The sequence below is a fragment of the Taurulus bubalis genome (assembly GCF_910589615.1).
Source record: "Taurulus bubalis genome assembly, chromosome: 9".
Classification (NCBI taxonomy): Eukaryota; Metazoa; Chordata; class Actinopteri; order Perciformes; family Cottidae; genus Taurulus; species Taurulus bubalis.
Genome location: NC_136597.1, coordinates 9,339,602 through 9,355,182, shown reverse-complemented (window position 1 = coordinate 9,355,182; position 15,581 = coordinate 9,339,602). Strand labels below are relative to the sequence as shown.

At 42.3% G+C, this 15,581-nt stretch overlaps 1 protein-coding gene across 1 annotated transcript in view; it reads left to right on the top strand.

Annotated features, from left to right (window-relative positions):
- LOC306741512 (neural-cadherin-like) overlaps positions 1-15,581 on the top strand; it is a gene marked incomplete at both ends in the record, with an annotated part of 78,597 nt that overhangs the window by 49,912 nt on the left and 13,104 nt on the right. The window contains 11 exons of the mRNA XM_079223811.1: positions 1,200-1,483; positions 1,952-3,560; positions 4,292-4,385; positions 5,197-5,381; positions 6,211-6,440; positions 6,946-7,223; positions 9,300-9,514; positions 11,395-11,522; positions 11,686-11,813; positions 13,769-13,892; positions 15,250-15,433. Of these exons, the coding sequence (XP_079079937.1) occupies positions 1,200-1,483; positions 1,952-3,560; positions 4,292-4,385; positions 5,197-5,381; positions 6,211-6,440; positions 6,946-7,223; positions 9,300-9,514; positions 11,395-11,522; positions 11,686-11,813; positions 13,769-13,892; positions 15,250-15,433 (3,459 nt within the window). The remainder of the gene's footprint in view (positions 1-1,199; positions 1,484-1,951; positions 3,561-4,291; positions 4,386-5,196; positions 5,382-6,210; positions 6,441-6,945; positions 7,224-9,299; positions 9,515-11,394; positions 11,523-11,685; positions 11,814-13,768; positions 13,893-15,249; positions 15,434-15,581) is intronic.

Sequence of the window (15,581 nt, the reverse complement as noted above, 5' to 3'; positions counted from 1 at the left end):
TATTTTGTCAGTCTGTCAGTCATTTTTGTGTGCCAAATATGCACCTTTGTGCAAAATGGCCTGCATTTGTAGCAGAAAGTGACCCTTTGGGCAATCTTTCCCAATTGGGCCTGAGCTCTGATGAAATCGTGCCGTGTTCTAGATTTAGCAGTCGTCATTTGAGTGCTTGATAATTCACTGTTGCACATATGTTCCAAAAAGAGTGACACGCTCCCACACAGTAGGTGGGCGGGATTTAACCAATAAAGCAGTTGCTCATCCTCCGTACAGCAGTCGCCTAAGATCCCTTTATCAGGCATGTTTAGGTCCGTTAATCAAGTATTTATGGCGAGCGGGGGCGCAGCTTAGACTGGGCTGCAGCACTAATGATGAATAGCTGTGGAATAACACCAACCCCCAACATTAAAGTTGCAATAATGTTGCACTTGCGTCTGAGCGGCTACACTCAATCTGTCTTGTTTAAAAAAACCAACACCCTAGGCTTGACTGCTTGTAAGCCTGCCAGATCCCTGTGGGAGGCAGGGAGCACTTTGTCAGCTGGGGTTGTGTTAATAGTACAGATTAGTGTATTTACATGGGATTTTAGCTACTTTTAAACCAACATGATGATTGAAAAGGAAAACTGTTCATTCCAGGAGATTATCTTATCTATTCCAATGTTAAACCGGTAGACTGGATGGTCTCCATGGAGACACAGTAGATAAATTCAGATATTGACTTCCTCTTTACTAAACTAAATCCCCCCCACCACCCTTTCTCGGGCCTCAAAATCATTCCCAAGAGGGCCCTATCAAAGTGCATTACAGTACGGTGCTTTTTTACTCTCATGCTCCCTTTTACTTTTTTTAATTAGTATCTGATTAAAGCCAAGGAGACGAGGTACAGCGTTACCATTTAATTAAGTAATCAAAACAAGAAAGGGATACATGAAAACCTACTAATGCTCAGGTCTTGGAGGAAATGAGGTGTAATACTCTTGTGGTTACGCAGTTCTGTTATTGCTAGAATGATAGTGCTCCCGCTGTAAAATAAAAGGGACAATACTGAATTATTCAGCAGCTACCTACTGTAAAGTCTATTGCCATCTTAAAATGTTGCTCCACTTATGTTTCAGCTTCAGATTTCAGTTACCTTATTTGCAGAATGCAGTGGCAGTGATTTCACATTCCCAGTCATGCATTTTGTAATTCCTGCCACAGGAGCCAATGCAAAGCTACGCTACCAGATTACATCGGGCAACAAAGGTGGCGTTTTTGACATCGAGCCAGAGGTGGGGACGATCTTCATTGCGCAACCACTGGACTATGAGCAGCAGAAGAGATACAAGCTACTCGTCCTCGCCTCCGACGGGAAGTGGGAAGACTATGCGGCCGTGGTGGTCACTGTGGTTAACAAGAACGACGAGGCGCCCGTGTTCTCCATGAATGAGTATTATGGATCGATCACCGAGGAGCTTGATGGGTCACCTGTGTTTGTACTACAGGTGAGCGGCTGAGATGATTACTGCTAAGAGGTTTTACGCTGCAGTTTTTTGTTCATTAATTTCTTCATTCAATAGATCTGTATTTATCTTGACAGCTTCTCAAAGTGTAGCTGTAAGTGGCAGCTGAGTACTGCTTACAATTGATTGTTATTTCAGTGTATCTACCGTGTTTATACACTATTGTGGTTTTTTCAAATTGTAGAATTATCATTCCATTAAGTTAGAGAGACAGTAGTGAGGGATCTTGTGTCAGACCCACTCTGAGGCCAGTTGCAAGACACATGCCTGATCAGAGCTCATTGTTTTAATTTAGGTGGTTAGGAATAAGTGCAAACACTTAAATTGGCTGTCTAAAAAAGCCAATAAGACCTGGGTGACGGCTGAAAAGAGATAAGAGAAAGCTGTAATTTGGGTTTGACTGGATGAATGAGTATCCATTTTCTTCAGAAGTTGTCTTTATCTCCGCAGGTGACAGCTACTGACCCAGACAAAGATGCGGACCAGGGCGCCATCCGGTATTCCATTCATGGCCAGGGGGCCGATTCACACTTCATGATCAACGACATCACGGGGGAGATGTATGCCCAGCGCACCGTGGACCGAGAGGAGCGTGCTGTCTGGCGCTTTGTTGTCATGGCAACGGACGAAGAGGGCGAAGGACTTACCGGCTTTACAGATGTTATTATCAACGTGTGGGACATCAATGACAATGCCCCCGCCTTCACGTGTGCGCCTGATAATTGCCACAGTAGCGTTGCGGAGAACTCTCCTCCTGGAACATTTGTTGTGGAGATGACAGCAGTAGACCTTGACGACGCAGCCGTGGGCCAGAACGCAATCCTCACATACCGGATTACAGAGAATGTGCGCAGGGGAAACAACGCAGACCTTTTCACGATTGACTCCAGCACCGGCACTGTATCTGTGGCAGCAGAGGGTCTGGACCGAGAGTTTGCTGACAGCCACCGGCTGGTAGTGGAGGCCCGGGACGGCGGGGGTATGGTCGGTACAGCTACTGCCACCGTCGCCATAACCGACATCAACGACCATGTGCCCAAGTTTAGAGAGGACCGGTGTGGAGCTCGTGTGCCTGAGAGCACTATTGAAGATGCTCCTATCCTGGAGTTGAGCGCTGTGGACCCTGACGCCGGCACGTACGGCCAGCTGGCCTTCAGTGTGGTGGCAGGAGACATAGAGCAGCGGTTCTACGTGGTCAGCCACAGACTGGAGCAGACGGGCACGCTGAGACTGAAGAAAAAGCTGGACTTTGAGAAGCCGGTGGAGCAGCGGTTCAACCTCACCATCAAGGTGGAGGACTCAGACTTCTCCAGCCTCATCCACTGTCAGGTTCTAGTGGAGGATGTGAACGACAATGCTCCTGTCTTCACCCCGAGCTCCCACCTGCTCTCCCCTTTGCCCGAGGACGTCCCTGTAGGAACCAGCATCATTCAGGTCGTGGCCAGGGACTCCGACTCCGGACTGAACGGGGACATTTTGTACAGCATTTTCCCTCATTCTGACCCGTATGGACATTTTACAGTCAGCCGAGCCGGTGTGGTCACAGTCGCCAGGCCGCTGGATAGGGAGACAGTGGCGGGTTATGAGGTGGTTGTCATGGCGACGGATCGGGGTACCCCGGCACTGACCGGCAGTGTCACGGTCCACTTGCCGCTGCTAGACGTGAATGACAACGGGCCGGAGCTGGAGACAGCCTACACTCCTGTGCTGTGGGAGAACAGCCCAGCACCTCAAGTGGTCTGGCTCAACCGGAGCTCCACTCTGCTTCACGTGGTGGACAGAGACTCCTCAGACCACGGGCCGCCGTTCTCCCTCTCCCTGCCCTCGCTTTACTCCATCCACTTCCACCTGCAGGATCACGGGAACGGCTCTGCCACGCTCACCGCCCTGCGGAGATTCGACAGGGAGAGGCAGAGCGAGTTCCACTTGCCGGTGATTATGATTGACAGCGGCGATCCACCAATGACAGCCACGAACACACTTACTATTACCATTGGCGACCAGAATGATAACGCCCATCAGCCAGGAGAGAAAGATGTCTATGTGCATACCCGAAAGGGTGAGTTATTGGCTTCCCCTCATTTCATTTTTCTTTGCCCCTTGCTTTCGCTACAGAGCTTTTCACTGCAGGCAGATATTTGAATGAAGAGAGAGAAACCGAGGCTACAGCTGAAGGGTAAAGTTTTCATTCCCACACCTGCTCGGCGTAGTCTGGAATTCATAATTGCACTCTTCCTTTTAAATTCCAGCAGTGTTTTGTTATGGTAATATCGTTGTCAAATCCTTTCTCAAGCCCTCAGCACATCCCTCCCTTGCCAACCCTATGCCGAAAGCTCATTTGAGCACCACATTATGATAAGAATCATCATTCTTCTTTTTTGTAGTTTTTTTTCCCCTCATCCAGGTAAGTTGGTTAGATATGTTGGCTTGTTAGTGTTATGATCGCACACTACATGGCAGTTTGGGTAATTGTGGAAAACAGGAACACTGTGACTCATCCAGGCTGCCATTGTTTACCCAGCTGCAGTACTCTGGCACTGCAGGTCGATAATAACATAATCCATACAGAGATATCCGTGCTTCCTTAAGCTCCACGCTCTCTGAAGTGGAGCACTGAGAGCCTATTCATTCCAGCAGTGGGGCTCCACAGTTATGAGCATAATAAGTAGAAAAGAACACAAGAATGCAAGATAAGGAGAAGAGAGGGACGACAAGATAAGTGTCGGCATCAGCAGATTCAGTCCAGACTGAATCAATGTGTGCATGTGTGTGTGTGTTTACCTTGAACAGGAAGGATGGCAAATGCAGCACTGGGGAAGGTGTATGCCCCAGATCCTGATGACTGGGACAACAAGACCTACACTCTGGAGACAAGCGCAGCCAAGTAAGAGCTCTCTGTTAAATGCATATCATTATTTTTTCTGAAAACATGCTGATCTCCAAATGTGCAGCTCAAGTATAAGTGCTAAAGCAAAACAGTACTAGAAGAACTGCCAACATTGTAGAATTTGAAAAACAAAGAGGATGTGGACTCAGCATCGAGGCTGTATTTCTGTATAAAGGCCTTTCAGTGATATCACCTGGAACATGCCTAACAGGTACTTCTCCTAATCTTGAATCCAATTCCCTGGGCTGTAATATGTGCTACACTTTCCAAAAGGGACTCTAATAATAGCCGTCAACAGTGATTGCCATTCTGGAAAATGCAATCAGATTCAAACAAACTAAGCAATCTGAACCCACCTGTAAGGTGTTCTCGAGATGAAGCCGACCGCGCAAACACCGTTTGACTCCATCGGGTTCTTTGGCAGCTATTCAGCATTCACACCCTCAAGATCAGATTATAAATACCAATTGCATATGTGTTTTATTCATATAACACATTCTGACAGTTACTATGACAACTATGAAGCTCTTTTGGAAACAAAGACTGTATTTTATTCTTCTTCTTCCTCTTGGCCGTTTTTCTTTTTCTGTTTCTTTGCGTTTTTTTCTAAGAATTAATTTGCATGAACTTTCCTGCTGGAGTAAACCAAGGTACCCTGACCAATTCTCTACTTGTCTGTCTGCCATCTGTCAGGTACTTTTCTTCAGAACAAGAGCTCAGAAGCCACTTGTCTCCTTTGTCTCTCGCTTTCTTTCATCTATCTCTGAAGCCGTCCTCTCCTACTTAACAGCTCCTCTGCTTTTCTCAGATACTTCAGTCTGAACCAGAGCTCAGGAGTGCTGACCGTCAGACCGAACACTCCAGCAGGCAGCTACTGGTTGAGGGTCGGCGTGTCTGATGGGGTGTGGCCCGACGTGTACTCAGGGGTCAGAGTTCACGTCAGGGAACTGGAGGAAAAGTCCATCTTGTTATCCGCATCGCTGCGTCTGACTGGTAACGTTAGCACAAACACTGACTTCCCTCATGGCATAACACAATTTTATCTATCACGGTTTTTCAGTTGCATTCCCAGTCTCAATCATCCTCCACAAAATAAAGAGCTGGCTCTTTGTTGTCGTTGTTCTATTCTTTTTTGAGACTGATCTTGAAAGAGACAGCATCTGCCACAAGCGGGAATAAATTGGTACTTTTCATTGACTGATTATCAGGTTGTCAATCCAGTTAATGCCGAAATAATAGGCTGTCAGTAGACATGTTAACACTTGCATTATTTAACTGTTCTAAGTATTGTAAAGCAATCTTTCACACTGCTTGCTGGTAATAGCTTCCTTCTTCGTCTTATTCTTTTACACCCTGAAGTTTATGTTAGACTGTTCATTTTTCTGTCAGTCTCTTAGACCAAATGGGAGTTGTAAAGGTCAATTTGGAAAGTGTCAGGTAAAGTCCTTGACATTTAAAAAGCCATTCGGCAGCTATTATGGATGCCTCTGACTCCAAGTCATTATCTCTTTTAGAGATTAAAGATGACTACCAACTTTCTACAGATATTATGAGAAGGTGGCGCCACACATCTGATTGATTTCACAGTCATTAAAATATTTTGTACAAGGCAGCTCTGGCTTTATTTCAGTGAAGAAATAAACGATTTTTACTTGACTGCATCACGACTTGTTGCGCCTTATGGATGATTCACTGAGGAAGTGGATCAATAGCCGGAGATGTTAGGCTACTCTTGTGCTTATGGAATCAGGAACTCAGTAGGCTTTGATCAACTCCGTAGTTGTCATCGACGAGTCAGTAGTTCTCTCTTTGTCTCCTGAAGGCATAACAGCGAGAGAATTTATCGACTCTCACGTCGAGGGGAAGAGTCGGCTGGAAACGTTCTGGGACTTCCTGTCTGAAACCCTGTCTGTCAGACCGGGGAGCATCAACATTTTCGGCATAGCAGACAGGGAGGAAAGAACCGTGGACATCCATTTCTATGTGCTCACTGATAATGGCTACCTGCGCCCTGAGAAACTGCATTCTGTCCTCACCGCACATAAAAAGAAGGTATATATACCATCGCGTCTGATAGATAGAGATCAATGCTCATATATCAAGTGATACACTTGGGAGCTTGAGTGGAAGAGATAACGGGGCTCTTTATCTGCCCTTTCATTTTCACACCAACTTCCTGTCTGTTTACTGCCTGGCCCTGTCATGTCTCTTTGTCTCTCCCATTCATTTATTCTCGTTGTCTACTTTCCTTTTATTCCGCTTCTTTCTGTCATACATGTTTTGAATGGGCATAATTTAATTCCTCTGTCATTCCTAATTTTATTTTATAGTCCTTTAAAAAACAACCAGTTATAGAATAATGAAAGCATTTATGTAGATCAGGCCCGGCCTTCCTCTTTTGCATTGCTTGTGAATTCTTTTAACTCTCCAAATGTATATCACTGTGTGCTCACCCACATTGGAGATACAAATCCTTGTATCTTCACTGACAATTATTGTAATTGCCATGTTTGTCTCCCGCATCTCCTCCCTTCTTCCCTTCTCTGGCTCTCCGCAGCTGCAGTCACTGCTGCGTGCGAATGTGAGCCAGGTGCAAGTAGATGAGTGTGTGCGCACCGACTGCAAGACCACCGGCGGCTGCTCCACACAGCTAAGCATCACTGACACGCCCACCCTGGTAGACTCAGGTGCCTTGTCCCTGGTGTCAGTGAAGGTGACGTCCACGGCTGTGTGTGGCTGCGCTGCCAGGGAAATGACCCACCGGCCCTGCTCCTCTTACCCCATTAGCCCCTGCCTTAATGGGGGAACCTGCATGGACACCCAGAGTGGATACAGGTGAGAGGCATGTCTTGCAGGCGTTCATGGGGACTGGAGTTGGAAGAGGCTCTCAAAAGATAGGAAACAGGAATGTGAGAATCCTGAAGTGCTGCAGTCTTCTCTCTAGTCACGTCAGGTTTAGTAAGAGTGTCATCTTGGAAAATGAGACCAGAATTACTAACAGCCCCTCTTGTGAGAAAAATCTCCTTCACCTGCAACTTGACCTAACTTGCTTGCGCTGCTCTGCTGTGTTGTTGGCTGAATATAGAGTAGTTGGATTTTTTTAAAGGCTTCGGGCTGTTTGTAATAAAGCAATGTGCATGTATGTGTGTACCAAACTGAATTCTGAGTGTATCTTGGCCAGATTATTAAATTAAGCCTTTAGATTTATAGCCTGATATAGAAAATGTTAAATTCTGCAGTGCTGTGTTTTGCAGAACTTGACAGTAAATAATGAACATAGCTTTTGTATCAAGGTCATTGGCCAGTACTCTGAATATTAACCCTATTAACTCTAAATATTTATTAAATGTGTAGTCAATATAAAGACCTTCAACTTCAAGTGTATAGGTATCTGTGGGAGTCTATCGCAGAAGAAACAGCATGCAGTTCATTTCATGCACATTCTAATGCCCAGATTAAATAAATATAGGGCAAGGGGATTAGTACAACTCTGGCCCCCCTCTATGCTCACAACTTCTCAAAATCTCCTTTAATGCCATTTACATGCACACATGCATGTTCATGTAACAGTTAACAGAAATCTCTCTTTTTTTTTTAAACTTTCATCTTTTAAATTGTCTCTGCAGCTCATCTGGACACTGCAGAGATAAGTCCTTGTTCTGTGCGAAGACTATTTCCCCATATGTGCTATATGTGCCCCCATATGAATGCACTGCAACCATAAAGAATCCAATTTTTGCTTCTATCCTCTGTCGAAGGAGCTTAACAGGCAACCTCAGACGGCAGCTGATCACATATTGTCAGAAGTGAGAAAAACATGCCCTGCACTTCTTGATTTGGATTGGCATTACTCTCATGAGTCACATGAAAGAGCGGTGAAAGAGCGAGGTGCTGTGCACGCCATGTGCATATGTATGCATAAGGCTACACTCCGTCTAAGCCGTCCCTTTCGCCGCGTCTATGGATCAGTATTCCCGACATGTGTTGCTCCACTGCAGAATAAACAGTGATGGGGAGAAATAGCCCCTAACAGCCTCAGTACACACAGCCTTCCTCAGACATTGCATGGAAATAGATGGCTATGACATTATCAGCAAAGCCAGCTTTTCTACATGCCTACATTTCAGGAGATAGGAGAGATCAACCGGTCCCTTCCATCCTGGCGATCGCAGTGATATAATGAGCGGTATTTCATCACTGTATTTATCTCTTCCTTTAATGGTATTTTTTGTATGGTTATTAAAATTTACCATTACGGTCTCACACACAACACGTTGAAGATAGGCGTGAAAAAAACCTGTTTCATTTCCAGTTTCTGCTGGAGCAGTGATCCCTAACACTCAAGCTCTAATCAAAGTAGATAAGTACAAGAAGAGGCAATTGCACAGATATCAACCAAAGCGTGTAATACCTTAAGAATGAGAAGGGGGCGGGTGGGGATAAGTGAGAAAAAGTCCAGGAAATCAGTGATGGCACGGTGCATAGAAAAGAGAGAGAAATAGAATTAATTATCTCCTAACAAAGAAGATGTGATGTGCCGAGCGAGAGAGTTCTCCAGAGGGTTCAGCCCGGGCAGCTGAGATAGATGAAGAATAGACTGGAGTAATGTTGTGTTCATAGCTAATTGATTTAATGTAGAATTGAATATTCAAGGCTTTGTTACGAGTACAAACAGTTGATTGATGAGACACTTTTTTAGCTTTCCGTGGACACTCGTGAAAGCCGCTTCCTGTGTGAATCAACAAGACTGTCACGTCCACCGCAGAAAAGTCACCGCGCTCAGATCCAGAGATTGGACAGTGTGAAGATTTCACAGACCACAAAACATGAACGACACTGATTGTTTCTTTCCCCGTCTTTCGCATTGATTTTCCTCACAGTCCTTTCTTTTTTCTCCTCTCGGTGCTACAGGTGCCGCTGCCCCCCGCAGCTCGAGGGGCCAGAATGTCAGCAGACGAGGCTTAGTTTCCTTGGCAACGGCTATGCCTGGTTTCCCCCCATAAGGCCATGCTTTGATAGCCATCTTTCACTGGAGTTCATGACAGAGGAAGACGATGGACTGCTACTGTATGCGGGCCCGTTGGCCACTCTGCTGCCTGGGGATAGTGAGGACTACATGGCTATAGGTAAACAACGAGTCCGGATAATTCGATGCCCGCCACGGGATCAGCCTGTTGGTCATTATTGCAGTCAAATTTGAAATTTAATTTTGAAAATTTGAATTTAGTGAGTAGAAGCTAATCAGATATATGAGGCAAATTGTGTCCGTTAGTTTACTGCTGAGGGATATGAGAACTCACTCTACCGAGTTATACAGTAAATACTTAATGTGCTGCTACATAGAAAACCCAGTTTAGCTGTGAGAATACACACACATGGAATAATGCTCCAGTGTCACAAATGTGCTTCAGCTCCTGAAGAGACTGCGGCCGGTAGATATTCAGTGTCTCATTCAAGATCACATCGGCAAGGTTTATTCTCGCTGACACAAAGGCTCGAACCTGAATGCTCCAGATGAAGGACAGTCGTAAAGATTGTATCAAACTGAATAGGTATAGGGATTGCTAGGTATAGGGATTCATACTTTCAGTATATTTATACATGGAAATTTGATTGCATAGGACTAATATTTCAGTACAACCCAACTCGCATTACTGTAATGACTCATGTTACTTATTGATACTATCGGTAGTGGTAAATATACTGAATAGCTAAAGTAGTACATTTGACAGAGCATTAAGACGCTGCTGCATGTTGTTGAAGTTGCTGGCAAAGGATAACGAGAATATAATGTTATTTCTAAAATATGATAGCAACCATTAAAATCATGTATTTTGGGCTTTACTGCAACTATGCAGGCGCTCAGTCGCTGTTGCACACACACACAAACAACAATTTTTATTTGGGGTCTCCAGTTAGCATTTTTTGTTACCATCATTATTTCTTTTCTAAACGAAGACCAACTTCAACGGTTGGTTCACCCAAATTACAAAAATCAATAATTTTGTTCTTTGTTTTGTTTTCTGCCTCCACACCAATATAATGAAGGTTAACTCGGTTTCATTTGATAGGCTCACATCATTTAAAAATTAGATTTGAAGAGGTTCTGCAGCAACAACTCATTTCAGAAACAATATCAACATTACTGAATAATTCACAGGGCTCCCTGTGAACAATAATGTGTGTAAACCGACCCTTTAATTGATTTTTAACTTCTATTGTTTTATGTGTCACTATTTTTCATCTCCTTTTTTCTGGAGAGCAGGTGATTTCAGATTCCCTGCAATAACCCTGCTGTGTTATTTTGTATTGTCATTCTCTTTTTTGTTTATTGTATATGTTTGTTCTGAGGTGAGACGCTTTCATACGTTCCTTTGGGCCTTTATGAAATAGTAATTTGCATCTTGTCAGTTTTTTCTTTCTTCCCAATTCACAGTTTTTTTCTTGACCTTGTCGGTACATTTTGCCAGAACAAGCATGTTAAGCTCTTTTTCTACAAATCTCTAATAGCCTTTTAATGCCTCCACGCCGCCAACAGCTGTGGCTGGAGGCTTTATGTTTTTGGGTTATTTGTACCATTATCGTGAACGCGATATCTCTGGAACGCCTGGAGTGAATTTCTTCAAATTTGGCAGAAACGTCCACTTGGAATCAAAGATGAACTGATTGGATTTTGACGGTCAAAGGTCAAGGTCACCCAGTCCTCGTGTCCATGCCATCCTCATGAACGGGATATCTCAGGAATGCCTTGAGGGAAATTCATTACATCTGGCGCAAACATCCACTTGGACTCAAGGATGAATGGATTTGAAATTGGTTGTCACAGGTCAAGGTCAATCTGAAAGTGACGACCTTTTGGACAGACATGGATGTAAACTGCAACTTGACTGGTTGGCGGAGGCATGCACCTTCTAGTTTGAGTTGAAAACCTTTCATTCAGGTAAAATTATGATCTTGATTTACTTCGGAGTAGCTATTGTTAATTCTGAACTTTATTTTTCCTCAGAATTGATAAGTGGGACACCTAGTCTGAAGATTAACCATGGTTCTGGGACCCTGGTTCTCCAGTTAACAAACAGCGTTGGGGTGAATGACAGACGCTGGCATCGCCTTGATGTGAGGAGCAACAGTAAAGTAAGAGAAGCACACCTTTACATGTTTTTCTCGCTTCCTCACGGTGTAAAGAGATGTCAGAATAAACTGTATCCTGTAATTTGTAGAAAGGCTGGCTATCGTGTACTCACACATTCATACTTGAAGCAGCAATGACCTCTCTCCACTCTCCCTCAATTTAAAGGAAGTGCGCTTCACTCTCGATCGATGTTCCAGTGCAATTATCATGGAGACAGAAGGCGTGGACTCATGGGCAGTGACAGAGGACCGCTCATCCTGTGAAATCCGCGGGGTCACACCCAACCGAGACAAGTAAGATCAATGATTAAATGTACCAAGTCTGACCGACACTGCACAAAATACCAACCAGGCGGTGCTTCTGGTCTCAAGGGAGACAATAAGTACTAAATTATGGGATAAATAATATATTATGTAATTATATTCCATGACATATACATGAACATGTAGACATGAATAAATAAATGTGGCTACGTTTGTTGTGAAACCCCTGTGTTTATGGTGGAAGTAGCTGAAGATTCTCTACAGAGTTCCTTTTGGGGTTGTCCTTTGGTTGCAATCTGTTAATCTTCTATGATCTTGTTCCCTTCACTGTTTTTAATCTAAAAGGATGCTTGGCCCATAGGGAAAGTGTCTGAGCACCACATGTCCCCATAGGGATAAACCTATCGAGTGCAGCATTAGTAGTCACAGAGGCAGCAGTTTGCAAGGTGGTAAAAGGGGAAAATTAAGAATAAGATCAATGTTTTTAGATAGTTACATATACTGCCTGTATTGTATATAAAGGATATTCCTGTTAAGGCTTCAGTGAGTAAAGGATATCATTGTGTTTATTTTGTGCATTTCATGCAGAATTTACTTCGGAGCATTTGTAATACAGGTGTATAAATACATTTACAGAACATCACCCACACAGTTGTAGCTGAGAATTGTTTATTTGGGACTAAAAGATTAGATTGAACCTAGAATAGTGGTGGGACTATAACATTTAGAAAATAATCAAGTCCTAATGATTATTTTCATTATTGATTAATTCATTTATATGTGTTCTGATTAGCTGATTAATAGTTTAGTTCATAAAATGTAAATGAAACAGTTTGAGAAATGTTCCTATAGTGCCCAAGGTGGTGTTTTCAGAACACAGGCCCAAACTCAAAGATATCCAGTTTAATATAGGAGAGACAAAGCAGCACATCTTCAAATAAAAGGAGCTGAAGGTAGATAATGTTTGGCATTTTTTCAAATAAATAAATCAATTATTTAATGTATTGATTTATTGTTTCAGCACAAAAGTTATCTAACAAAAGCCAGTTGGAGCATTTTCCCTATAAGTACAATTTTACAAACAGCTAATGTTCTCTTAACATCACTGTTTCACATAAAAAAGAATATATAGAATATATGATATATTATAAAAACACACATAGTCTTTTTGATCATGTTCAATAAATAGTGAAAAGGTGTTTGTGCATGCATGAAATAATTTATTGGAATCTAATCAGATAGTGAGTCAGGCTGTTTTAGGCTCACTGCATTCAATATGTGTCCTCTCTGGAGGGAAGAAACTGTTGGTTAAATCCTCAGATACAATTCTTAAAATGTTAATTAATCTTTCTGGCTGTGTTTCTGCACGTAGTCACAGCTGAGTTAGTTTTCCCCCAGAGTGGGCTCAGCCAGGCACATGTGATCATTGTTTTGTTGAATAATTAAGCTATAAATGTATGACGTTTATTAATTACCATCAGGGTGTTGCTACTATTTATTTTAATAACTTAAAAAAAGAGCCATTTACTCTGATCGCTGTATTTGAGTTTCAACTCCTTAAGTAATACAAATAGTCATGTCATTAAACAGGAAATGTTAACAAGCCAAAATTAGCATTGAAAAATATTCTGTTTTATCTCATTCGTCCAAAAGTTGCTGTGCTGAATCAGTTTGTGTTTTCATCGTTTCGGGCAAATGTAATTTACCCTTTGTGCTTTTATTTTCACAATAATGGGAAAAGAGCAAGAATAAGATGTCATATGTAATGTCAGAGAGCAGTGACAGCGATGACAGCCTCAGCAGGAAAAGTAATGAATTTTAACATTGACAACTTATATGGTGCGTTCCTTTTCTACTGCTTGCATTCTGTGTTTCTTTATATTCCAAGGTGTGTTTTGAATTTTAACCTTGAGAATGTATGTGGGGTTGTTTCCTTTTCTTGCCCTCTGTTTACTTGCATATTGAGAGTTGCTTTTCTTTCCCAGGTATCTGAATGGAAGTCAAGTATTGCAGCTTGGAGGGGTCAACAATAACATATCCTATGAATACCCACAGCTGCAGCACAAACATTATACTGGATGTATAAGGAACATACTTGTGGACAGCAAGGTACTGTGTGGAGCAGGCAGGGTTTAATGAATACACACATTGCCATGATAGATGGAAAGATTGCCTGTTAAGATACATACAGGTGCTGGAGGCTCTGTGTTTTATTTCTTTACCTTTTATTGTGCTGTGTATATGTCAACACAGTTGCTAATAAATAAAAAGGCGTGCACACATTCTCGTGCACGTGCACCCTCATGCACGCACACGAGACAGGGAGCTTCTAATAAAAAAAGTTCTCCATAGCGCTTCTTGTGGTCAAAGAGTAAAGATACAGAAGTCACCAAAATGTACTATAGTCTCAAAAGCAAAATGTCTCATTAAGCAGCAGAATTGTATCTGTCAATATTATGTATTACATTATTAGATTATTAAAAGTAATACGTAAATGTATAAACAGAAATGTAATATTGTTCTGTAGTTGTTTTTGGTGAAGCTAAAATTAGCCACTCTATATTCAGCTGTATACAGCGACATAGTTAAATCTATAACAATACGTACTTTATAATGTAATCCTGGTTTTGAATGTAAAATATCTGCAATATAACTAAAGCTGTTAACAAATGTAGTGAACTAAGAAGTACAGTATTTCTCTCTATTGTGGACTATATCATATTATATACAAATATACGATTATATACATTTATTGCATTTTTGCACTCTTCTATTGTTTGTTGTTGTTGTTGTTATTTTTATTTTATTTTCATTATATTTGCATTTACGCCTTATTATGCACATACATACTTGCACTCTTGCACCTCTACTGTTTAAGGTTAATTTAATTTAATTAAATTTAATTTAATTTAGTTATTCTTTCTTTCATACAGCTATTTTATTGTTGTTGTTATTTTTATCTTTATTCTATCAGTATTATTATTGCATATATCTTTCATCCCTGTTGTTTTTATATCTTATCTTATTTTCTGTGTAAATGGCTGCTACGCGACACTAAATTTCCCCTTGGGGATTAATAAAGTATATATTCATTCATTCATTCATTATAGAACAGCACGCAATGAACATACAGTATCAATACAACTAACAAGTACTGTGTTGTAAGTCACTGACCCTGCTGTGGTAACCTTCTGCACTGAAAGGCTTCACACACTTTAGTTTTCTGCTCCAACTGCAATAATCTCATTGTCATGCTGCTACAAACACTGCCGTCTGCAGTGCTGTTTGTATTATTAAACAGTCAGCAATAAGATATACATTTAGTTTTTTTAATGGCATCTAATGGCAAGATATAATTTCATTTCTCAATCTGCAATTTCAACCCACTCAACTATTATTGGAAGGACCGCAACCTCCACCCAAGTGTTCCTCCTCTTCATTCTTTTCTTTTTCCTCTCGTATTCAGCTGTATGACCTCGGTTCCCCAGCTGAATCCTCCAACACTGTGCCAGACTGCTCTCTTATTGATGACCACTGCAACAACATGGAGCAGTTGTCCTCCTGCGGCAAGAGGGGCCGCTGTCACGGCGAGTGGGGCTCTTTCAGCTGCCTGTGTGAACCGGGGTTTACCGGGCCTCAGTGTGACCAAGGTAAGCGTATGAATTTGCTTTCAGTTGACCGCGGTGTTTTAAGGAAAGGAGCATTGAGATCTCGGTGGAGTTTGGGATTTTAAGCCTCACAAAGTGTACGAATCCTATGGGATTGGGGAAATTCTGCTCTCCAAAAAGTCACTCTGCT